At 45.3% G+C, this 24,377-nt stretch overlaps 1 long non-coding RNA gene and 2 gene segments (V, D, J or C); 1 reads left to right on the top strand and 2 right to left on the bottom strand.

Moving 5' to 3' along the window:
• Window positions 1-24,377, bottom strand: part of LOC131836321 (T-cell receptor alpha chain constant-like) — a 384,129-nt gene that overhangs the window by 79,458 nt on the left and 280,294 nt on the right.
• On the top strand, window positions 1,921-22,869 carry LOC131836338 (uncharacterized). Of its 2 annotated transcripts, XR_009355581.1 has the most exons (4): window positions 1,921-2,568; window positions 3,207-3,431; window positions 9,801-9,963; window positions 22,104-22,869. It is a non-coding gene; the product is annotated as an uncharacterized LOC131836338 (long non-coding RNA). The 2 variants fall into 2 exon arrangements; XR_009355580.1 differs by lacking the exon at window positions 22,104-22,869 and having other exon boundaries at window positions 1,923-2,568; window positions 9,801-10,427.
• Window positions 4,197-11,631, bottom strand: LOC131836323 (T cell receptor delta constant-like). The segment is given in 5 exon segments: window positions 4,197-5,137; window positions 6,311-6,442; window positions 6,767-6,832; window positions 7,427-7,705; window positions 11,528-11,631. Coding segments are annotated over 4 exon segments (540 nt in total).

Here is a 24,377-nt window from a genome sequence, read left to right as displayed (position 1 = left end):
CTCACTTATCTGAAATTTACAATTTTTTTTTTTTTTTTTTTGGTATAAATGCATCCCCAATATCACTAAAAGTTCTTTTGAAATCCGAACTTAATTGGGTGTCCTGCAAACTGATCCACGTCAATGGTGAGTTTTTAAGTGAAGAATACTGCATTCCTTTATCCCACAAATGTTTACTGATCGATTATTATCCTAGGCGCTGAGGGTATATCAGTGACCAACTGGGAAGGTCTTTGCCCTCATGGAACTGGCATTATGGGGAGTGTGTGTGTGTGTGTGTGTATGAGGGACGTGAGGTTGGACAGGAGGCAGCAGGAGGACCATTTGAAGGGTGTTACAGGCCCAGGAAAGGGGTCCAGCTGCCACCATCTGATTTATACCCTCGCAAACCCTCCCACAAACACTCCTGAGTTTGGGGCAGTGAGGGAGTCAGTCTTCTCTTTCTCAGGGCAGTGCTTTCCCGCCACTGTTATGTCCTAGCCTATAGAGAACAAGCCATTTGTCTGGCGTGTGGCTGGAAGGGCCGGTTCCAGGGGCTCCCAACCGGCACTGGCCCAGTAAGCTTGGAACCCAGTCACAGCAGCTCCGCCTGTGGAAAGTTCTGCTTTGGGGGAACATCTGCCAGCTGGAGCCCCGTGTGGGCTGCAAGGGGCCTCCTGAAAGATGGAAAGTCACACTGTGTGACATGCAGGAAGCACTCTGGGGCAGGGGGTGTGGGGGGAAGGCAGGGTGTGCATCCAGGCATCAGAGATAGATTTCTAGAATTCAGGGCTGGGAGAGATTTTAGAATCGATCTTATTCAATCCTCTTCCCTCCCTCCTTCCATGGAGGACTAAGAGATAAGACGAACAGCATTTCTTGGGCACAAGTGTGGCTCTGCCAGGTGCTGGGGGACCTGCGCCTGGTCCCCAGTCTGGGCCCGAGTATACAGGCCGGGCGGAAAGCCTCTCATATAGCAGTTGGATGTCTAAGCATGTGATCCTTGGGCTTGCAGGTTCTAGTTCTCTGTGTATGTGTTTAATTAATTCATCTTCTTTGTGTTTTACAAGAGGATTCCTTCAAGATGGATGGAGGACCAAAAGAACAATAACAACAGTTTCTTGGGCGAAGCAGTTGCTGGCAGAGCTAGAGCTCATTCAGTCACATGACCCTCCCGGTGCCTGCCTGCTCGCATTCCCTCCCACCTTCTTCCTCAGAAGCCCTAAGATGGTCTCAGAGACCTCAGGGGCCCCAGTTTATTCTCCAGCCTCGGCCCTGATAGGAGGCGAAGATGATTTTTATTGTGGGCTTTAGCTTTTTGCTTTCCTGTGAGTACACTCACTTGTGTACCTTCCTCATAGCCTACCACCCTGTTTCCCTTTCTCTCACTTTCAGCGCCTGTCCTGTTTCTCTGTATACTTGGTTTTCTAGTTATTCTCCTCCTCTTGCCTCTGCCCACGGAGTTCCCTCCGGATGGGCCCATGTGGGACCCAGTGCCTGTGGAGTGCGGGATCTCACTATATCCTCTTTCTTCTCTTCACAGACGAGAGCGTGCTGTGTGACCAAGTGACCCAGAGCCCCCCAGACCAGATAGTGGCCAGTGGCAGTAGCGTGAAGCTGTTCTGTACCTATTACACTTCAGAATCAAACCCTGATTTGTACTGGTACCGCATATGGCCAGATCACTCCTTTCAGTTTATCCTTTACCGGGATAAAACTCTATCCCACAATGCAGATTTTACTGGGGGTCGGTTTTCTGTGCTGCACAATCCGTCCCAGAGAACCTTCCACTTGGTGATCTTCCTGGTGGAGCCTGAAGACAGCGCCACTTACTTCTGTGCCTTGAGCCCCCCACAGTGTCTCAGGTGCCCAGGAAGTCTGAACATAAACCCCGGGCACAGCCCCCTCTAGCTACCTCTCAGGGCAGCTCATGTCCCCAGACATGCGATCCTTCTTCCCAGTTATTTTGTGCTCTGGCCTGGCCTGGCCTTCAGAGGTGCCCCAGGGGGTCTGCTGAATAATAAAAAGCCAGCTTCCCCCGGCTTCAGATGGAGCAGAGCACCTCCCCCGTTCTGACTCAGTGGGCCCTGGTGATGGCAGAGGGGGAGAGAGATGTCTGAAGAATTCTCATCTTTGCGTCCCCAGTGCCCAGCTCTCTCATGCCTCACAGAGCAGGGCTGACAAGTACGTGCTGTGAGTCCTGTGAAGATACTAGAATGGGGCAGGTGAAAGGCCAGGCTAGGGAGAGCTCATCAGGAGGGTCTTTATTTTAGTCTCCATCATTTATCCCTTATTGTGATTCATTCTGTTTTCTTTTGAAGACTCAAAATTAGACACAAAGTTACTTAAAAAATTTCCCAATTCACCTTTTTTTCCTGCGCCTTCTTGTATAGTTACCTTATTTTTCTCGAATGCTCTTTGACACCACCATTTTATTTACTTTATTTGGAGAACATTTTTCTTTCACTGGAGAGCCTTGAGATACTCCCAGCAGGTTGTCTGTGATTCCCAGAACACCAGCTTCAAAGCCCCTGAGTCTGGAGCTCAGGAGTGTCTCCAAGGAAGACCATCATCTTCAGGGAAAGCCAAGTACGTGATGTCAAAATAGAAAAGCCCCAAGCCTCGGGAGCGGGTCCCTCTTTCCTTCATTTCTGTTGAATTCTCTGCCTTAAAACAATGAGTAGAGTTGGGAGACGTAACCTAGGAGAGGGTAGAAGCCTTAGCTATTGCAGCACTGGAGCCCAGAGACATGAGGGACATTCATTCCCAAGGTCAGAGAGAGCTGGTTAATGACAGAGCCAAGGGCAGGTGCCACATTTTAGGGCTCTCCCTCTCAGGGGTGCCCCAGCAGGCTTTACTTCAGCTGTTTACTTCAAAACAGGTGGGTGAAAGACAGTCACTAGAGAGAAGAACATAGAGAGCATGGGTGAGGGAGCCAATGGCAGTGGGCAGCTGACTCAGCCTTCGGGGTCTCTGTTCTGCCCATGACTGAGTGTGTGCAGCCGTCTTCTGGAGGACTCCCTCAGGGTTGCTGTGGGCTTAAATGAGGTGCTGTATGTGGAAGCTCTAGGAAACTAGAATCTGCAGGATGATGCTCCCCAGACCTGAAGACAGCCATGATCCCATGCCCGGCTCCTGCCAATTATCTTTTCTGGAGGCTCCTTTTGGTGGAGGAAATTTGAGATCCTGTGATAAACTAGGATTTTTTTTTTTTTTCTTCACCAAAGTGGATCAGAGGGTGGCTCATTTGTATGCTAAACAGAGGACAACCCTGAAGTCCAGTCCAGCTGAAATCAAATCAACACCTTGTCCTTGCCTTGGGGGTGCTCTCCCTGGTGGAGCCTGAAGACAGCACCATTCTACTCCAGTAGAATGAACTTTGGGCTGGTGCTCTTGATAATGTGGTTCAGCCCACAGCCCCGTCCTTGCCTCAGTGCATGACTTCAGACAAGGTATGTTACCTTTTCCGGAGGGCATATTTTTTCCATCTAAAAAATGAGGGTGTGATCTTTTTGTTCTTGGCCACTCACAGAAACATGCTGTCCCAGGTAACAGATGGGAATGTTTTGGAAGGAGGTGTTCTTTCCACAGACTAGGGGATGTTGTGTGGAGCCTTTTTAATGGTTTTCCCTGCATGCACCTGCTTCTCCACCTAGACGGTCCCACACCCACTGAATCAGAGTGCTACTGCGTCTTTCTTCACTCTGGGCCATGAAAACATAACCTGGCAGTCTGCAGACGGCGATGGCAGGGGGAATTAGTGAGGGTGGCTTTTTCATTTGTGACCTCACAAACCCCCAGTTGGTACCCTACATAGTGTCCTCGGTGCTGAGGAAACCACAGTACTGGGGAGCAGGGGCTCTGCTGCCTGGGCGGGTGCACTTGGAAGAAGCTGTAGCTTTGTTGAGGTGGGAGTGGTGCAGCTTATAGGCCACAGAAAGGTCATTGCTGTGAAAAGCAGCGACAGCTGGAAACCCAGGTTAGGGTCCCCAAGGCGGGAGCCTTGTTGTCTCTGAAGAAAACCTGGTTTGGTAGCAGCCATTTATACAAGGCTGCAGGAGGTCGACTTGAATCACCAAGAAGTCAGCAGGTCTGGGGCTCAGGAAGCCACAGCATGACCTATAAGCTCAGTTTGGCTTCTTTTTGCCTAACAGAGAGTTCGCAGCACCCCCCTTGCCCCCTGCGGTGGTGTGTTATGAGTAAAGCTAGAGGCAAGGCACACTCAATGCACTTTAATAAATGCAACAGAGAACAACACCGAATGGCAGAAAACCATCAACAACACGGGGCAGGCAAGAATCATCGTCCCCTGACCTCACATTCCCTGTGCACAGACTGGCAGGCAAACCCCTCGAAAGATAATCTTTTTACAGCCGAAATTGAGGGGTCTCATTCCTCTTCCCTCCCTCCAGAAACACTTGCACAATTCGCTGCTTGAAAGCAGGCCCACATCTTACTTATCTTTGTACCCTCGGCACAGTGCCCGGAAAATAGAGAGAGTTAATTCACGTTTGTTAAATCAGTTAATAGAAATAAGTGCATTTTCTCTGTATTTTACTCTGATCTTTGCTAATAGCTCAGAGAGCATTTGGATGAGGTTTTAGAAACCCCACCAGCTGCATGGGAATTCAAATGTGATTTTGTTTGTAAAGTACTGGGAAAAGCAGAAAGGGCTTTTGTGGCTGGAAATGCCAGCTTGGGGCAAATCTAGTGCTGGGCTGGGCAGAGCCATCTGCTCTCCGACCCCCAAGGTCTATTTTCCTCAGAGACCATAGAGCTGGGAAGCCTTGGCTCCCACTCTCTACTTCCTAAGGCAAAGAAAGTCAAAGGAACAAAACACCTTTCCCCAAGCATATTAGTTGTAGAAAATAAAAAAGAAAATGAGTCCTATATCTCTTTAGAAAGCAGCATATAGAGCTGTTAGGAGAATAATAACCTCCCTAACTCCCCAGGACTTTTGTCTTTCCACTCAGCTGGGAAATGAGCTGGGTTTGTGTCTCTGAAGGAAACCTGGTTTGGTAGCAGCCATTTATACAAGGCTGCAGGAGGTCGACTTGAATCACCAAGAAGTCAGAAGCTTAGGAGACAGCAACCCTGTAGGCTTTTATGAAGACGTAACGTGAGAGTCTCATAATGGAGTCTTCTCATGCCGGTCAGCCTGCAAGTGAAGGACAGTTGTCAGAGTGTCATAGATCATAGACCACCAGGGCTGAGAGGAATCATGGTCCTCGTGTCATCTGGGGCTGGCCAGCACTTTCCAAGGTTATATCCTTGCAGATGTCACTAATCTCTTGTAGCCTGGTTCCCTTCTGCACATGGCCATAATGCAGTCAGTCCGTATTAACCCATCAATGTTGGCATAAGCCATGGAACCCATTTGCTCTCCTCAGTCATAGCTCCTTTGTTTTATGGACACAAATACTCAGGCCCAAAGAGGTGGAGCCAACAGGCTAGGGTAGCAGAGTGTTAGGGACAAGGTCAGGGTGAAAACCCACATCTTTTTTGATTCCTAGTGTCGGGTTCTTTCTAGATAGTCACACCGCCTAGAACCAGTTACCTATTTGGAAGTGACTGGACATTGTTTTCAGGTTGGGTTGGATCAGTCTGACATTCAAAATCCACAGTTGTCCTTAGATCAGGAGTTGGGACTGAGGAGTGTTTGGGGGAGCTGGGAAGGGGCTTTGTAGGCAAACCTAGGCCCCAGTTTGAACTTCGTGTCTGAGATTACCTGAAGAAGGAATATAAGTAGCAGGCAAATAATGTCTCAGCTGTGACTCCATATGCAGCGTGAGTAGCTAGCACTGGGATGGTCACTACTAATAGGGGTGGAGGTTCATCCCAAAGATGGGCTGGTCTACACATTGGAGTCCTGTGATAAAGGAATGGGAGCTGGCATCTCTTTTGTCTAGGCAAAGGCAGGTTCTGGGAATTCCTTGGGCAAAGCTTTACTGACGGCCTTGCCAATAACCCTTGGCCCCTTGGCCAGATAAACAAAATAGTAAATAAAGAAAACTATTTCTCCTTATTTAGCTCCATAATTTTTTTTTAGCTTCTGGGATGGAGGTGGGGATTATTGGCTGGTATCACATTATACTACATAATGCATTTGAGTCTGGCTCTGAAACAAGAGTCAAGCCTCTGAAACAAGAGGATAACAGGAGACGGGGCGTTATGATGAGTATCTGAGGAGGCCCACCTTATTAAATCATAATATGTCCCTATGTGGTTTTCTCTTCCCAAGGCTTCTTGGCCCATTACATTCCTAAACTCCTTTTCTCCCTGTGTAGCATAGTTCATGTAGGGGTAGGAATAAGAAATAGCCAATTCTTACCTTAAAAGAAAAATAACTTGGCAGTCAAGAGAAAATTGATGGCAAGACTCTTGGCAAACACCATTCGGAGCCCCAGCACTGTGAGGGACAGCATGTTCACCTTCCCGGCTGTGAACTGTGAGCTCCGGTGAACTGTGGTTGAACAAGAGTAAAGACGGTGGCTTTAGCAAGAGATTAAGTTCCCTTCCAGAGACTGAGCCCACAACACTGCCAAGCAGCCCGCCCCCATCACCAGCATTCTGCCTGGTCTACAAGTCCAGCTCGCTGCCCTCTGGGACCCCCTGCTGCTGCTCACTCCCAGCCAGGCAAGCTCTGCTGAGAGACTCATAGGGAACCTACTGGGCTTGGGTGTGGTTTTTGTTTTCTTTTGAAAGATGGTGACTTTTGGCCCCATCTGACAATGACAGAATTTGCTTTAACCCTCAGTTCTGAAGTTAGCCCTTGGTTACAACTAACCTTCGTGCCCATAGAGGTTCTCTGAAGTTTGCTCCATGCTTCCAGGTTCTGTTGGTTTTACGTTATCTAGAACAAACAGCAGTGGTCAGGGATTTACCGGCAACCGAGAGGTTCAAAGGATTTCAGGTTTTAAAAGTGGAGGAGACTCTAAGTAAGCAAACTGAGGACCGGGGGTATGACTTGGTTAAGTTCAGACAGCTGTTCACATAGCCAGCATTCTTCCCATTTTGGATTTTGTTTTGTTTTGTTACACTGTGAGTGCCACAATCAGGTATGCCTCTAATCTGTAGGAAGAACTAGGATTCTCAATCCCATGATAGGCCAGCCTGCCCCCTTGTTTTGGTATTCACACTGGATTAGACTGTACATAAATTTTTAACCCAGGGTCTAGTAGGAGGACAGTCATCAGTACAAAGTAGACAGTGGTTGATGAAGAAGAAGTGGGGGTGGGGGTGAAATAAGCTGGGCTTTATCTCAGGTTCCAGCTTGGGGATGCAGAGTTCAAATCCAAGTCAATGATGGGCCTAGTTGGGCCTCAGCCTTGTTTCCTGCGTGATGCCATATTGACAGTGATCGGTCAAGAGTTTAAATCTCCAGCTTCCCTTTCCCTTAATGCTTCATCCCTACAATTCCAACCCCTTGAAGCTAGATATGACCTACCTGAAGGACTTTTCTTTGGTTCAAAGTCAGTGGAGCGCACGGTTTCATTGTTGTGTTCAACTGAACAGGTCACTGAATTGGAATCCTCATACCGACCCAGCTTGACAGCGCTGTACTTCCCACTGGGAGAGACGACGATAGCAGGGTCAAATTCTACTATAGTCTTGGGTGCTTCAAGCTTTATGTCTATTTCCTTAGGGTAGAAATCTTTCACCAGACAAGCAACAGTGGAGCCATTTTTCATGGTGAAAACGAATGGTTTGGCAGGAGGCTGGCTTCCTGTAAATATAATCAATTTATTTTGGAAGATGGTTATCCACAAGTGTGGGAGTTAAACAATGGTGTTTACTTCAATTCCGTTGGGGACATTATAATCTAGACAATCGTGCATCCTGTGAGTGACCTGGGGTTCTTAGTGCTCCCATCAAAGTGTGGCCAAGGGAAGTGGAAATGAAAGGCAGTCAGTTTGCTTCTAGGTAGGAGTTGCTAAGTGACATGGCTGAAGCTGAGATGGAAAAGAACAACTACAAAGAAGTTTCTAGATCGTCTGAGTTTCAGTTATCTATATTTTATTCATCAATCCTCTGGACAATCACAGTCAGGCTGAGTAGCTGTCTGCATCGTTGGTTTACTTTAAATGTGTCAGCCCTTGGAGTGAGAGCAGGCTGGGTGCTTGTTCTTGGCATTGTGTCAATCAAAAACACAAGTCTGAGAAGGACTAGCTGACTGGTTCAAATACTCTGAGGATGGTAGTGATGGGATCACTTCAGGGTCTCATCTCCATTTTACAGATCAGAAAGGATAATCGCTGAAGTTAAGGAGTACATCTCTGTGCCTTTAGGTGGATACTTATTCTTTTGTAAGGGACTATCCTGCAGTTTGTTTTGAGTCTTTAATCAGAAATGACAACTGTCATTCCCAGGAAGTCCTTATAGACATAAAACCAGTTTGAACCCCGTTCTTGTTTTATTCTAAGTGAAGCTGTGGAATGTTGGTCTCCATTATTTTATGTGCCCCTGGTCTCCTCTTACATTCACGCCTCACCCTGAGCTCTATGATCTACTTGCCATTCTGTACCTGCATCATTTTCTTTCCTTGAAACTGAAAGTTTTAAAGCTTTGAGGTGTGTGGGGGGGAGTAATGATTCTTTCCCATCATGACTTACTGAAGTTTCTGAATTATGATAAATTTTGGCCATGGAAACATGGATTCTTAGGCTATCTTTGATAACTGTTTTTGTTTGTTTAAAGATTTTAATTTTTTGAGAGAGAAACCACAGAGAGAGTGAGAGGGTGCATGGTGGGGGGGGGGGCAGAAGGAGAAGGAGACTCCCCGCTGAGCAGGGATCCTGACATGAGGCTTGATTCCAGGACCCAGGCACTTAACTGACTGAGCCACCCAGGTGCCCTGATCTTCAAATAACTGTTAAAAAAGAAGTGGCGGGGAGGCAACTGAAAATGCCTGAAATCAGGAGAGACAACCAGTCTCTGAATGATGATCTAGATATATTTCCAACTACAAGTTTAACTGCTAATTTTCAATATTAATTGCTGTGTGACTACAGCTCTTATATCAAAAACTTAGGTGATTTTGGGGACACCTGAGTGGCTCAGTCCTTTAAGTGTCTGACTCTTCATTTCTGCTCAGGTCATGATCTTATGGTGGTGAGACGGAGCCCTGCCTGGGGCTCTGCACTCAGTACAGAGTCTGCTTAAAGTTCTTTCCTTCTCCCTCTTGTTCCCCTTTCCCTCCACTGCTCACACTCTCTTTCTCTCAAAAACAGAACAGAACAAAACAAAGCAAACCTTAGGTGAGTTTTTAAAACCTGTGATATCAAATTAAGAATGTTGAATTCCAGTGTGCTTTTATTTACTATGATCTACAATCAAGACACAAGGTAGTGCTAAATGAGAAGTCTTTGTAATGAGGGAGTAAATGCAATGATTTTTCTAATGTTCAGTCCTGAATTTGGATTCGGGCTTTAGCTGTAAAGCTCACGGTAATAGAGCTATAACCAAATTAATTGGTTGTATCTGGTTGGGATGGAGTGTTTGCTAGTCTGGAAGCTCCTGCTGGTCACCATTTTGTAAATGGACCATGGCCAGTCACAGCTTCCCTAGGGAATCAGCTGTTCAGAGAAACACCCCCATCACTAGCATCAAGATTCTCTACTTTATTCTCTGCCTGGAGTTCAGCTGAAAAACTGGATTCTGTTTCAGGCACTCAGGGCAGGAAACTCATTCCTAAGAATCTGGTTCCTTACACTTTTGGCTTTAGGTCTAGACAAGAGAGGGGCTAGGGATTTTTTTCAAGGGGCTCTTCTGGAACCTGATTTCAACCTATGTGAGAAAACTTTCTTTGTTTTGCTTTCCAGCATCAGGGAAGCCACTGATAACAGACGCTGATAACTCTGGCAGTAACGGCTTGAAAAACCACACGTTCTGCTCGTTCACCTGTCTTCAGACTTGCGACATTTCTTGCTCACTCTACTGACCTTGGTGACATGTTGTCTGGTTGTGTTTCAAGGGAGTTATGAGGTACAGCGAAAGGAAACTAGTCCATTAAAAAAGAAACGATGAAACAAAACAAAATAATCCTATCTCCTTGGTTACCTAAGAGTTTGACCCAATCCTAGCCTGATTTACTTGGATAATTAAGGCTTGCTTGGGATTTTAAGTCAGTCGTCAATGTTCACTCTGGGCTAGAGAGACCTGGTTTAAATAATTTGAACAATGTAATATAGCTGACAAGACAAACGTCTGCAGAAGGTAATACCCTTGTGATATTGAGCTCTTAATGTCAATGTTAGCATTTCAGATGACTCATAATGCATTCATTTGGCAAAACGTTTTTCTCAGACTCTTTTTCTCATTGAATACCTACCTACTGGAAACAATTTTTTGAAATTAAATTTTTTTTTTTCTAATCTATTCTTTGGTATCATGGTAACAACAACAACAAAAAGGTTATCTGACTGAATTAAAATTTAAAAAAATGGAATGCATTTTTCGTACTGTTGCTATATGTAACCTAGTCTATTTTATATTTAACTTAAACCAAACTCTGGAGTTGGGTAAAATTTGTACTATTATAGTCCAAAATTGAAAGATTTAATTGTTTATTTTTTGAGAATTTCCAGTCTTTCTTCTTGGCCCACTAATATAAATTCATTTCATCGTGGGTTCCAGAGCGCTATTTGTTCGAACAATTGCTGTTTTCTTTCAGGCTTTCTCTTTTTATGAGTACCGACTCAATGCTAGAGTTATGTGCTGGTCAACAATACCAGAAGAAGTATATCCCTTTCCTGAATAGTCTTTCTTAATTCTATGTGTGGAAATCATCTATGTTTTAGATTCGCACAGAGAGTCCTACTGGCTCCCTAAGAATTGTACCACCTGTAACAAATGTCACTCACAATTTCAAGGATCTCTGGCAATATGAGATTTAACTTGAACACTGAAATACAACTTGGCTCTACCTGATTACTCTGACCTGGTAAACCACCTCTCTCCTTTGAATCTTCTAAGCTATAGGACATTTGTCTGCAGGCTGCAATGAGGCATGTATACTAGTCATCTTAGCCAAAGAGATGGGTTAGAATGAAAGAACCCTCTGGAGATTTTGGGCCAAAGCATCCCTGCATATCCCTTACCTCCTCATATGCTCCAACAATTACTAAAAATTTTCTGGTCTTTTTGGCTGCTTTGAAGATTTCAGAAATAACTGGGGGCTGTAGTTTTTTTTCTTTTCCTTTTTTTTTTTTTTTTTTTTTTTGAAGTAGGCTGCATACCCAGCATGGAGCCCAATGCGGGCTTGAATTCACCACCCTGAGATCAAGAACTGAGCTGAGAGCAAGAGTCAGATGCTTGACTGACTGAGCCACCTAGGTGCCCCAAGGCTATAGTTTTAACATATGCTTTTTCAGAACAAAACTAGTTACAGAGCTACTTCAGTGACAGCCTGGTGACTTTACTCTGGCCTACCCCCACACCTGGGGTGCTCCATCTAGTTCTACTTTCCCAAGGAATGTAAACTGGATGGCAGCCCCAGTGCCAGGACTCAGTTTATCCCCAGAAATAGAGGGGAAAAAAGGCAACTCACGTGGCTCCACGAAGAGTCTGGTGCCAGCTCCAAAAAACATCTGTCGAGTATCCCAGGAGCACATCGCAATGCTGCCTCACAATTAACCAGCCTCGGGCTGGCCCTAGGGCCCGGGTGAGCACATCTGTGCCCTGCCTCCCCAGCCGGGGTCTCAGCCTAGAGACCCCACAACTCTGAGAACTACAAAGGTGCCCTTGATGAGATCAAGGGGCTGAGTGCACAGCGTCTCAGTTCCTTTTGAAGCTAATAATAGTTTGGTGGATGAGGTTGTGAGCCCAGAATCTCAGCCAGGAAGCATTGGGACAGGGACTGGGCTGACATAGAGGGAGAGAAGAAGGTGACAGGTACAGGTAGCTGCCTTCAAGATGGTAAATTTAACTTCCAGTTTATTGGAAGGCCTGCCCAAGAAGAACATGATAGCTTGGGAACAGGGATGGGGTACTGACTGGTGACATTTCTTACAACAAGTGTCAGGCTGAAGAGGGCTTAGACACAGGTCTCGTTCTCATATTCTGGTTCCTTCTCTTGGGTCACAAATTCTGCTTTTTTATTAGAAACCTAATTTCTTCCCCATCACTCAGACTGAGTCTCACAATAATAAGGAATCTGTCTCCTAATTCCCTGAGCCCAGGAAAAGGCATTCTAAGGATCTAAGGGTTGAACAAGAAGTTGGTAGCCAACAGGGAGCCCAGTAGTGCCATGGGTCATGGATGTGGGTCAGGGAAGCCACTGCTTGCTTTGGACTGTTTTGTTTTCATTTTATAATTTATCCTGTCTCTGGATCCAGATGCAAGATTCAGGAGGATACAATAATCATGTGAGATAGAATTTTAAGACCATATGGATTACTCTGTCTCATCACCAGAAATCAAGAGTCTAGGGCTAGAGCCAAAGGGAATGACAGTTGGATAGGGCCATTATTTGCTGTCAAAACTTTAAGGATTGAGGGCTTGACTTGAAATTCTCACTTTCCCTACCTGAGCTTCATGTAATCATATTACACTCCATCATGGCAGGAAGAGAAAACTAAAGAAGTAAATGGAGTATTGCTGAAGAGCACGGGTCAGCGTCCCAGCAGAGGGGCTAAGCATCACTTTCATCTCTTTCCTTCTTCCCTAAGGCTCCCAAAGGCACAGCCTCAGAGATTTGATTCTAACACTGCAGATAATTCTGAATTTCAAGTGGAAATGATTTAAAGGGAAAATGAAACACAATACTTTGTGCTCAGATTCAATTTGCCCAACATCGATCAGACTGCAATCAGCTACAACACGATTGTTTCCCTCTTTCTTTCTAGTCTCTCTCCTTTCAGAGACAACTCCTCAAATTTCACTAGTTCCCTGGAAGCAACAGGCAATCAAGAACCCCTGTAAGATTATGTTTCCTTCTGAGTGGCAGGTGCCATGTTGACACTACTGGATGCTTTCAGGACTGCCCACCTTGCTCCATTCACGTAACTTTCCACTTCTTTATTTCCTCTGAGATAAAATTTAACCATGTAAGGGGCAATGCCTGCAATTATAAAAGCTTCTGAAAAACTACTGTTCTCTGGGCTGGTCCCAGTGACTGACTGTCGGTAGTCACCCAAACTACTTGAATATCACCCCTGGATCTCCAAGCCCTGGAACAGATTATCAGCGGACAATATCCTTAGGAGAGCACCATTACTTCTTTATTGTCCTGAAGTTGGTGGCTGTGATTACATTGGATGTAGTCTCCTGAATTCTACATTCAATGTAGAGTCCTTGGATTCAGGGCTGACAGAAGAGGTGAGCCCATTAACTGCTCTTGGCTGACCCAGACCAGGATGGGGTGTTGGGGATCGACACAAGGGCAAGGTTGGCTTTTATCATCTGAGGGAGAAAAGACTATTTTGATCTAACTCCTTCCTTAATAATATTTTTCTTCTTTTTAACCATATCTCTTCTTACACCATGGCTAGGACTCTCTGTCCTCATAAACAGTGGAAGATTCTCCTCACCTAGAGCTTGCCTTTTCCCTGTTCCCAGTGAGGGAGGGGACCAAAAGCTTGACCAAGGGCTTAGTTCAGGCCATTGTATAAGGCTTACTGCTATAAATCTTCAGAACTGAGTTTCCATGCATATATAGAATATTTTCCTAAGAGAAACCTAATGAATTTGTCCTCATACCTTACCTTGACTCTCTGGAACAACAAAACAGTGGGTTTCCAGTTTGGAACTTCCTGACTTCCCAAGAAGTTCCATTCATTCAGGATTAGCCTACAAGTCCAGAGGAATATATGCTCTGAGGTAAAATGCATAACCTACTTGGTTCCACGATGAGTCAAGTTCCTCTTCCAAAGACAAGTTGTGCTTCATTACACCACCTCACACATCATTACGAAAAACCTCACTACCTATTTGCCCTCTTCGTCGTCCATGTTTGGAAGGAGTGGGGAGAGCAGAACGAGTATAGCTGGAGACATAAAACTCTGTAGCAGTTTCTGAGGTCTAAACATTATATTCTGGCAGCTTGTTTGATATGTGTTATCTTCTGAGTATTGGCATTTAGGGAAGTCCCTAGTTTTTCTGCTATTACCTCCTCAACCCGTCATCACTTACCCTCGAAACTTGCTTCACAATTATATTTTCCCAAGGGAGAAAGGAATCATTTTGGCTTTGCTAACAAATTTGCTGACAAATGGCTATTGTTAGTGGAAACATAACTATGAGGCTCAAGTCAATCATAAAGGACTATGCCTCAGTTAGAGGTAAAAGAACACGATGGTTGGAGGAAGAGCCATTGATACAAAATATTGGAGGCCACCCAAATGGTCATAATAATCATAGATGACTACCATTTGTATAAGTATTTTGCTACTTACAAATGCCTTGTGTTTATACTACTTCAGCAAACATTTTTGCAACAAACTTCACGAGATGATATTATTAGATGCTTCTTACAGACAAAGTCACTGAAGCTAAGTATGGTTAAGGTAGTGAGTGGCTGGGCTGGGCCTTACTCCAAGGTCTCCAGACTCTAGTTTCCACACATAGAACCCAAGTAATAGATGATAGGACTGGGAGGAGCCTTAGCACTCTTTGACACTTGTCAAAACCTCTGTGATGACACACATGTGACTTGGCAAGTGGGTTGAGTTAATGGATCCATAAGAACATAAGGACAGTTTTGACTCCTTTTCCAGTACCTTAAAAAAAAAAAAAATCAAATCACAGGGAGGAGCCTGGGTGGCTCAGTCGGTTAAGCATCTGCCTTCAGCTCAGGTCATGATGCCAGGGTAATCACTGCTCATTTAGGAGCCCGCTTCTCCCTCTGCTCCTCCTCCGACTTGAGCACACACATACTCTCTCTCTGCTTCTCTCTCAAACAAGTAATAAAATCTTAAAAAAAAAAATCACAGAATTCTTACTGGGTCATAAGACACTCACAGCATTGGACTTCTTTACTTTTCCTACTAAATCTTCCCTAAGAATTGGTCTTAGATGGTAATCAGAATCATCATGTGCTAAAGCTGGAAGACACCTTAGAAACCCCTTGGCTTACCTAGAGGGAAACTAAAGTTCAGTGAAGTCAAGTCAGAGAGCTTGTCAGTCAAAGATAAGGACTGGATCTTGGTCTTTGAACTCTTGGTCTGACATTCTCACCATCATACTTCCCATTTGCTAGATGTATTTAGTGCAGGTCTGATTATGACCTGGATCTGTAAATGGCGAATGCACAGGTGCTAAGTTGGTTATCTAAAGTTAGTCAGGTGGAAGGAAGACAACACATATTCTCCAGGAAAGATAGTGGGTCACCAGGATCACTGCAACACATACTTCACGCTGGACCTTATCAGAGACTGAGTCCCTGCTCCTCAAACCATTCCTTGCCAAATTACATGTTGGCTAGATCTTTTCAAGTGTTTCCCAAGCTGGTGACTTGGGAAAGTATTTAACAAAGATAATCACTAAACCTGTTGTCACAAGAAGGAGAAAGGAGTCACTTATATGGTTCCACCTCCAGATAGGTTCCTTTGCCAAAGACCAGGGGATCATTTGTGCTGGACAGCACAGCCGATAGACCTCATCTAAAAACTGCCTTGCTTTCTCTTTGGGCAATCCTGGAGCCAGTTGCCAAGTCACGTGATAACTATTGGATGGTATTTCTGTCTCATCTCGACTAACCTCTTTGCTCTTCAGACTTGGGCGCTATCCTTCAGGACCAAAGCAGGAGGTGATTCCTTTGTTAAATAGAAATCTGAGCCTTTGCCATGTTACAGTCTGAATGAGAGAGAATGAACTCGCACGCTGAATGAGAGAGACCGGAAAGGAATTTCTTAGTTTGATCCTGAAGGAAGAAAGGTGGAACGCTGGTCATAGAGTAGTGGGTCTCAGTCTTGGGGCTACAGCGAGGTGACACAAAGATCTAGTGAGTTAAAAACCCCCACTCATTCCTCATTTTAGCAGAATTCCATTTCATGTCCAGTCAGAGCTTTGCATCGTTGTCCAGCATTGGGCAACAGCCAGACTTCTTAGTATAAAATAGAATTAGAGTCTTCAGTGCATTTTAATAACATACTCATGAATATCACATTGTAACATGCTTTCAATGATCTACTCACCCTTAAAAGTGACAGTTAAATTAGCCTCTGTCATCTGTAAAAATCAGAGTCTGTAAGCTTGCCCATGTCACTTATGAGAACCAGGGAGAGAGTATACATTTTCAGATCCGTTTACAGTCCATAAAGGACTGGAGATCATACTTCGAAAATCACTCAAATGGAAAGTGGGTCTCAGTAATAGAAAGATATCAGAAGACCTGAAATCTAGCTGGACCCTATTGCTCACTGGGTGTGTAATCTTAGCCAATTTCAGGGAGCCTCATTTGCCTTCTTTATAAAATGAGGATAATATCTTCTATATTGGGGGTTCCTAAGATGAAATGAGAGGGTATACATAAAGCACTCTGTAAACTAGAAAGCCTTGGTGGAATGATTGGAATGTTCATTAATGTTAGACTCAGAGAAGATACATTTTACTTGAAGCAAGGGGTGTAATTTCCCCAAGCACAGAGCTTCCCAGGGGCAGGCTGGTAGGGAAAGGTCACCAAGAGAGAACAGAATTCTATTTCTTTGGATCTTAAGATGATAGTGCTCACTTTTTAGGAGTGAGGGTGAGGCCAGGAATCCAAGTTTCTGTCTCCCTTGGTCTTTTCTCAAGGTCAGTTGTGACCTCCATTGCATTCTCCAATCTTCCCTTCCCAGTCCCAGGAAGGACTGGAGTCCTAATGGTGGCCCATGAGCTGCCCCCTTCCCAGGCCTATTACCAACCTGACCTCATTTTCAAATTCTCTCCCTGTCACTTCCACTTTCTTCTAGTCACACAGGCCTCCTCACTCGCATCACCGACCTAGAGGTGCTCTTCCTCCAGATATCAGCACCTGACTCACTCTGTCACCTCCTCAGGTCTCTGCTCAAATGTCACCTTTCCAGGAAGGCTATCTGTGTGACTCCTCTGTTAAAAACTGCACACCACTCCCTTCTCTCATCTTTTACATTCACTTCCCGCTTTATTTTCTTCATGGGCCGTATTACCACCCAAAATACTATATATTTTATTTATTTATTTGGTTTACCATCTGTCTTTAGCCATTAGAGTGAAAGCTCCAGTAAGGCATGAATTTTTGTCTGCTTTGTTCATGCTGATTCGCTCAGCAGCAAGAAGAGAGCCCGGCGACAGGGACAGGGACTTGTCACAGGTTGGGGAGCTAGGATGCTAGGATGAGGCTTTGCCTCTGCAGGTTCCTAGTAGGCTTTTATTTCTGTTTCCCTTTGCCTTATGCCACAACTGATCATCCATCCATCCATCCATCCATCCATCCATTCATTCAATAGACATTTATTTAGTGCCTTCACTATCTTTGTGGATACAGAATGACTCAGAGTCCTTGCCCTCAGGGAACAAAGGAGACAGATGGTCAATGAGCATCTGAAAGTTTTGGGTGGATAGGAGCATATAGAATTAAAACAGGGTAAGGGGACTATAGGAGCTGGTTGGGGAAGGTGTCACTAGAAGTGACATTGAGTAAAGACCTGGAGAAGGAATGGGAGAGAGCTTTGTGAGTCCCTGGGAGAAAGTGGTACCAGGCAAAGACACTGTAGACCACAGGCTCCATTCTGAAACTGATACTTGCCAGAGGGGCGGGGTGGGGAAAGGGCAAATGGGGAAAGGGAAAGAGGAGATACAGGTTTCCAGTTATAGAATAAATAAGCTGTAGCATAGGACAAAGGCATAACAGAGGGAATATAGTCAATGATATTGTAATAGTGTTGTACAGGGACAGATGGTAGCCATGCTTCTGGTGAGCATAGCGTAATGTATAAACTTGTTCAGTCGCTATGTTGTACACCTGAAACTAATGTCACATTGTGTGTCAGCTACACTCAGATTTTAAAAAAATACACTCAGTTCTGGGAGATGTTCATCGTGAGTGAGAGGGAATGCCAAAGACAGGAATGAGAAAGTTATCTCTTGGTAACGCATTGATGAGCCTGGGATTTTCTGGACTCCTTTTTCTCAGGATGATCATTTGGTCATTACCTGGATCTTTCTGAGTATAGGGACCCTCGAGTCCAGGGGTATAGTGTGGGGAATGGGCCTTGCCTGGAGAATACCTCTTTGGGTAACTGGTTTTGGTATGGTGGGGCAGAAGTGCTTCCCTTGGTGAAGGACGGTGGTGGTGAAGATGGTGGTGGGAAGGGAAACAGCCTAACGGTGACCTCAGACTCTGCTGGCGGCTTGGAAAGGAGCCCAGTGTAGAGGGTGGGAGGGGAGGGAGCTGGGCCATGGGAGAAAAGCCTCCACAGGTGCTTCAATCAAACTGGAGTCTCCACAGAAAAGAAACGTCCTTAAGTGCACAGGTGTTGGAATCAGACAGATGATACACATTTTGCCTTTCCTAAGCTCTGTGATCTTGGAGAACCTGCCCTCCACCTGTGAACAGGTGGGTCATAGTTCAGCATGGTCATTGTGAGAAGTGCATAAAATGACATTCATTAATAACGAATGTGCCTCGTCCAGTGGCCTGATACACAGTAGACACCCAGAAAGTGGTAGTTGACATAGTGATGACATATAAAAATACAAGTTGTTCCAAGTGTATCTCAAGAAGATGCTCCTGACGACCATGTGTCTTTTCTAAGCTCCTGTCATTGTCATGGTCAGTAGCACACATTTACATTGTGGCTCTTTAGTCCATGCTTTTTGGTCCTGTTCTCTGGTTCTGTTTTATGAAGTTAAGTGGCATCCCCAGGTTTTCTCTATCCAGAGGGCTGAAAGTTTGATGGATTTGGGGCTGTGGGTTTGTGTAGACCTACTGTTAGCTTGTGCTACCCAGGAGGTAAGGACTGGTGAAATAAGGACTCAAAAGGAGCATCCAACGGAAAGGAAGCTTCAGAAGGAAGTAGGCTTCTGAGAATATAAAGGCTCTGGGTTTGCGGTGAGGCCTTTTCAATGCCATACTAGTTGGCTAAAAAAGAAAACACCATTCAAAGATATTCTTGGTCCTTCTCTCTCTGGGTGCCCCTTATCTTTTCATTTCAAAGTTTGATGGAACGTATCAGCTCAGTGTTTCTCAAACATCAATTAATCACATCTCTGGATTTTTTTTTTTTTGGTCATATAATTTGCCTAATAGTTTTATTTAAATTTGTTCACTTTTTAATTTAAAATATAATTAAAAGGAAACTTTAAGTCACATGGGTTTGACAAACTAGTTGCCACTATTTTGATATCCATTAAAAGATAACACAATTAAAATGAAAAGTAAGGGGCGCCTGGGTGGCTCAGTGGGTTAAGCCGCTGCCTTCGGCTCAGGTCATGATCCCAGGGTCCTGGGATCGAGTCCCGCATCGGGCTCTCTGCTCAGCAGGGAGCCTGCTTCCCTCTCTTTCTCTCTGCCTGCCTCTCTGCCTACTTGTGATCTCCTTCTGTCAAATAAATAAATAAAATCTTTAAAAAAAAAAAAATGAAAAGTAAGTCTATATACCATATAGAATCAGGGGTTGTACATCAACACTTAGGGAAACACTGGATCATAGCCTCAGGAAACAGAAGGACGTCATTTATTAGGAAGAATGTGGTGAACAAAGGGAGACTAGAGAAATCAGTCACTAACTTCACAGAGAATGTGGATAAACTATTATTTTAGTGAGAAATTTTGATGCCAATGAGGTGTAAGGACAAGGGGATGAAGTAGTTGAATCTTCAAACCTTTTTTTTTTTTTTTTTTTTTTTGGCAGAGAGAGAGATGCAGTGAGAGAGGGAACACAAGCAGGGAGAGTGGGAGAGGTAGAAGCAGGCTCCCCGCTTAGTGGGAGCCTGATATGGGGCTAGATCCCAGGGTCCTGGGATCATGACCTGAGCCCAAGGCAGAAGCTTAACGACCGAGCCACCTAGGCACTCTGAATCTTCAAACTTTTGCTATGATTTTTTTTTCTTGTTTTTTAAAATTAGAATTTGTCTGCTCTGACCATGCTAGCACAGCTTTGGATCTCTATCTCTTTCTGGATGCAAAGCCTTACCTTGCTTCTCCCTATAGTGTGTGTATGTGGTCTGGGAATGGCCAGCCTGCTCTCCTTCCTTTTTTTTTTTTTTTTTGAGTATTTATTTCTTTATTTTTAGAGAGAGGAGGAGGGGAGAGAGCGAGCGAGAGCATACGAGCATGGGGATGGGCAGATAGAGAAAGAGAATCCTGAAGTAGACTCCATGCTGACCACAGAGCCCGACACGGGGCTGGATCTCATGACCCTGAGATCATGACCTGAGCCGAAATCAAGGGGCAGCCGCTTAACCAACCGAACCACCCAGGTGCCCCTTGCTCTCCTTCTTTTCCCTCCTCTGCCCTCAATGGTTCCCCTCCTGCACCTCATCCACCTCCGCATTTTTTTGAGAGGAGCCCGCCCCATCACATTGTCCCTCTGCACCTCTCTGTAACCTATGCTTACCTCGGACAACACAAGCTGAATGCCAGGCACCAGGCCAGAGTGTGCGGTCACTTGTCCAGTAGCCCCCTCGGCAGATTTGGGACCACTGACCCCACTGTTAGACTTCCCTAGGACCTTTGGAATGGCGTTTTGTATTTGTTTTTCACCTTTGCTGGCTTAATATTAATATCCACTATCTAACTGGAAGCTACTGCCAAATAGAGACTGCATCTTTTTTTAAAGCAAGACAAGGTTGGATTCAAATGTCACTTATATGACACAAAAAGATGCCTTCTGTGTTGAGTGCAATCCTTTGACAACTTTAGCACTGATTCTTTTATAACAGTTAATTAGTGAGTGGCACCAGATCTTCTTAGTGAGGAAGACGAACACCATGAGTCCTTAGGGGATTAGTCCTGTCTGCTTCCTACAGGATTAAAGCATTTCTTAGTTGGAAACATTACACATTCACTTTGTTCTGCTTGGAATCTGGTCTCACTGGGAACCAGAATGTTCCCACTTCCTCACTAGTAACCTAGCTTCCATTTGTAGCTCAATCAATTAGAAGCAGATGCCTGGTTCCTTTTTTTCTGAAGAGAAAGGTAGCAGCACCAGTGACCACCTTCTGGCCTCACCTTCTATGGCCACCGAGCTCGCGTGCTCTCTCTCTCTCTCTCTCATTCTCAGCCTGAAGAAGGTCAGAATTATTTATATCTGGAGAACTTTGATAGAATCACAGACTCAGATCAGCCTTTTTCCCTATCACTTCTCTCCTAGGGGAGTTAAACCAATGAATCTGGTCTCTATAGTCTGGCAGGAATCCCACAGATTAGGCAGTTTTTTCTCAGTTTCTCCAGAGCTGTGTGGGTTCTTTCACAGCCCAGACTCTTTCTATCTCTTCTGTTTTTTAAAGATTTTATTTATTTATTTTAGAGAGAGAGAGAGAGAGTGAGCACGAGTCCAGGGCAGAGGCAGAGGGAGAAGCAGGGTCCCCTGCTGAGTAGAGAGCTGGCGTGGGGCTTGATCCCAGGACCCTGAGATCATGACCGGAGCTGAAGGCAGAAGCTTAATCAACTGAGCCACCCTAGTGCCCCCAGACTCTATTTTTTTTTTTTTTTTTCAGACAAACCTCCTCCTAACTCCTAACGAGGGGACTAACCATAGTTCACCTCTTCCCTCCTTGACACTATTTTGGTGCTATTACTACCCATCACATTTCCTGATATTTCTGCCCCCCGTAAATGGAGGAGCCTCTAAACTCGAAAAATAAAGAAATGAATTACTTACGTGCTTCCACGGTGAGGCGAGTTCCTTTTCCAAAGAAGAGCTTGTTTGTATCACAGCAATTGAGGCCATTCCAAAAACCTCAGCAGCCCTCCTTGGGAGCTCCTCCTCCTATCACCTTTAGGATGGGAGGGTCTTTAGGGCTCAGCTCTTAGAAAGATGCCCCTCATTGCTTATTCAATGGGTTTATGATGATTTAATCAATCGCGGTGGTTGGGGGGCGGGTGTTTGCCTTGGGGAGGCTGTTGACTGAGGGGCAGGTAGGAGCCCGTATTCCTACAGCGACCATTTCTAATATAGTATGCTTCACGACGTCCTCTGAATTGTTGCTTTCTCTTGTTTTAGATTGCTCTCCCTTGTAGACCCACCCCTAACTCTCAGTCTTGGAAAACCAGCGTTGCTAAGAGGATGGATCTTGGATTCCTGACTGTTCCAGAGTCAAGGCCTTCACATTCCCCAGTGCTACTTTAAGGACAGACAGGGTCTGGCATAACAAGGGGTGAGGGACCAGCGTGAAGCCCTCATGAGCTGCCAGGGATTTATGGTACAGTCAGCACTGGAATGAACAGCTATGGCTGGCGATTGCCTAAAAACAAGTCAATCTCTCTTTGAATTTGTCTTCTTCAACTGCAAAGCCGAGCACTCAGGCAGATCTCTCTAGGGACTTGGATTCAGAAATTCCATATGAGATGGCTCATATAACTCTTACCATAGAATCAACATGAACCAGGACATGTTCTGAAGAGACACCCTTTTTGTGTTCCCCACATGCGGATGCGGGAACATGTTGAAAAGCCAGTTTCATCCGGGGGAGTGAGAGGTCAGCAGCTGGGGGTCCCTTCTGGTCCAGTCAACTTCCTGGTGTCCTTCCTGAGTCCCTGAGTAAAGAGGGGTGGCTCCCCGATGTGCTCATCCCCTGGGGCTTGGCAGCCAGGCTGAGGATTTCCCAGGGAAATGCTCTGCAGTTTTTGTATGGGTCTCTGTGGCTTTTGTAGCACTGTGGGTATCCCACCGATCACAGTGCTTCAGAGCTTTACAAAAACCTCCCCTGGTTTCACTCTATGTGGCCTCTGAGCACCCCTGGGGCCTGATGTTTGCTTCAAGTCAGGCTGGCAAGATGAAAGGGTTTTGGCTGCCTGCGGGGTGGGGGGTGGGGGTGCAGGCAGGCTTGCCTGGTTGCTTCTGTCTCAGGCTTTTCTGCCTTGTTGGCTGGATCTGCCCTGGAGTTTGAGACCAGAATGTTCATTCAGAAGTCATCACGTCCGTTCCCATCTGTGTTTTCTGGCCAGTCTCCTCTCAGATGGTTTCCCATAGAGGAATCGGTCAGACTTCTGGATGTCTCAAAGGGATTCTATATGCTGTGGGTTGAGCAGAAGATGTCTGTGGTTGGTGAGACTTCTGTGACCTGCTAAGCCTCCCATTCACTTCTGCCTGCCCCACTTTACACCTGAACAGTGTTATATAGTTGACAGAGGGCTATCATGTAAATTTAAAATTTCATCCTCTCCATTGACTCTCTGGTTGCTAAATCCAGGGCCAGTGGGCCATATGGTGCTTTGTGTGATGCCGAAAAGGCAACCACAAATGCAGGGCAAATGCAGAGGCAGCCCCTCGGGCTGGTTCAAGCTTGGCAAACAGATGGCACCTTTGTGTGCTTTATAAAAGCCACCCCTTTCTCCAGCTGATGCAGCCCCGCACCAGGGCCTTGGCTCGGCTGGCAGGGCGAGAGCTGAATTTAGCCTTGCTTGTCCCTTCAGCTGAGTGTCCTTGTGCAAGGCGGGGCCCATACCACAAGATACGGCTACGCTGGCCCAATTCAGTGGATACTTGTTATTTATATTCTTGTCTGACCTCTGGGTTTTGACAAGTTATTCCCTTTTTGAAAACTCCTCTGGGGCCCTCTACACACTAGTCCTGGTTTGCCTGTGATCTCTGTGTCTATCACTGTGAAAACAAAGTGGCATTATTAAATTATAAACATTTAAGGAAAGTGTGCATTTTGCTGCTGTTGCTATCAAAAGGGACCAAGATTTTATTTTTTTTTATTTATTAAATATTTTATTTACTTATTTGACAGAGAGAGAGAGAGAGAGAGAGAGACAGCGAGGGCAGGACCGCAAGAAGGGGGAGTGGGAGACTGAGAAGCAGGCTTCCCACTGAGTAAGGAGCCTGACAGGGCTCATTCCCAGGACCCTGGGATCATGACCCCAGCCGAAGGCAGACGCTTAACGACTAAGCCACCCAGGTGCCCCAGGACCAAGATTTTAAAAATGTTTATTTTTGCACTCTCTCTAGAAGATCTTATGCAAATCCATGGCTTGATGAAGTCATCACAATTCTGCTTATAATCTTTGTGACAACTCCTTCCCACCCTACATACGGTTGCATTCCTGTTCCATAAGTTCCAAGCAACTTCATCTTCATATACAGAGTCCAACATTCTTTTGTTGAAAAACAAAACAAAACCAAACAAGCCCCACTGCCAAAAAAACCCCAACCCCCCCAAAACCAAAAACCAAAGAGTGAAGAGGAAAAAAAAGAAAAGAAGAAATGTTATGCTCTCAGTATATATTTTTAAAGATTTTATTTATTATTTGACAGAGAGAGACACAGGGAGAT

The sequence above is a fragment of the Mustela lutreola genome, chromosome 7, assembly GCF_030435805.1.
Source record: "Mustela lutreola isolate mMusLut2 chromosome 7, mMusLut2.pri, whole genome shotgun sequence".
NCBI lineage: Eukaryota > Metazoa > Chordata > Mammalia > Carnivora > Mustelidae > Mustela > Mustela lutreola.
The sequence above is the reverse complement of the archived record's forward strand: the minus strand, read 5'-3'. Positions and strand labels throughout refer to the sequence as shown.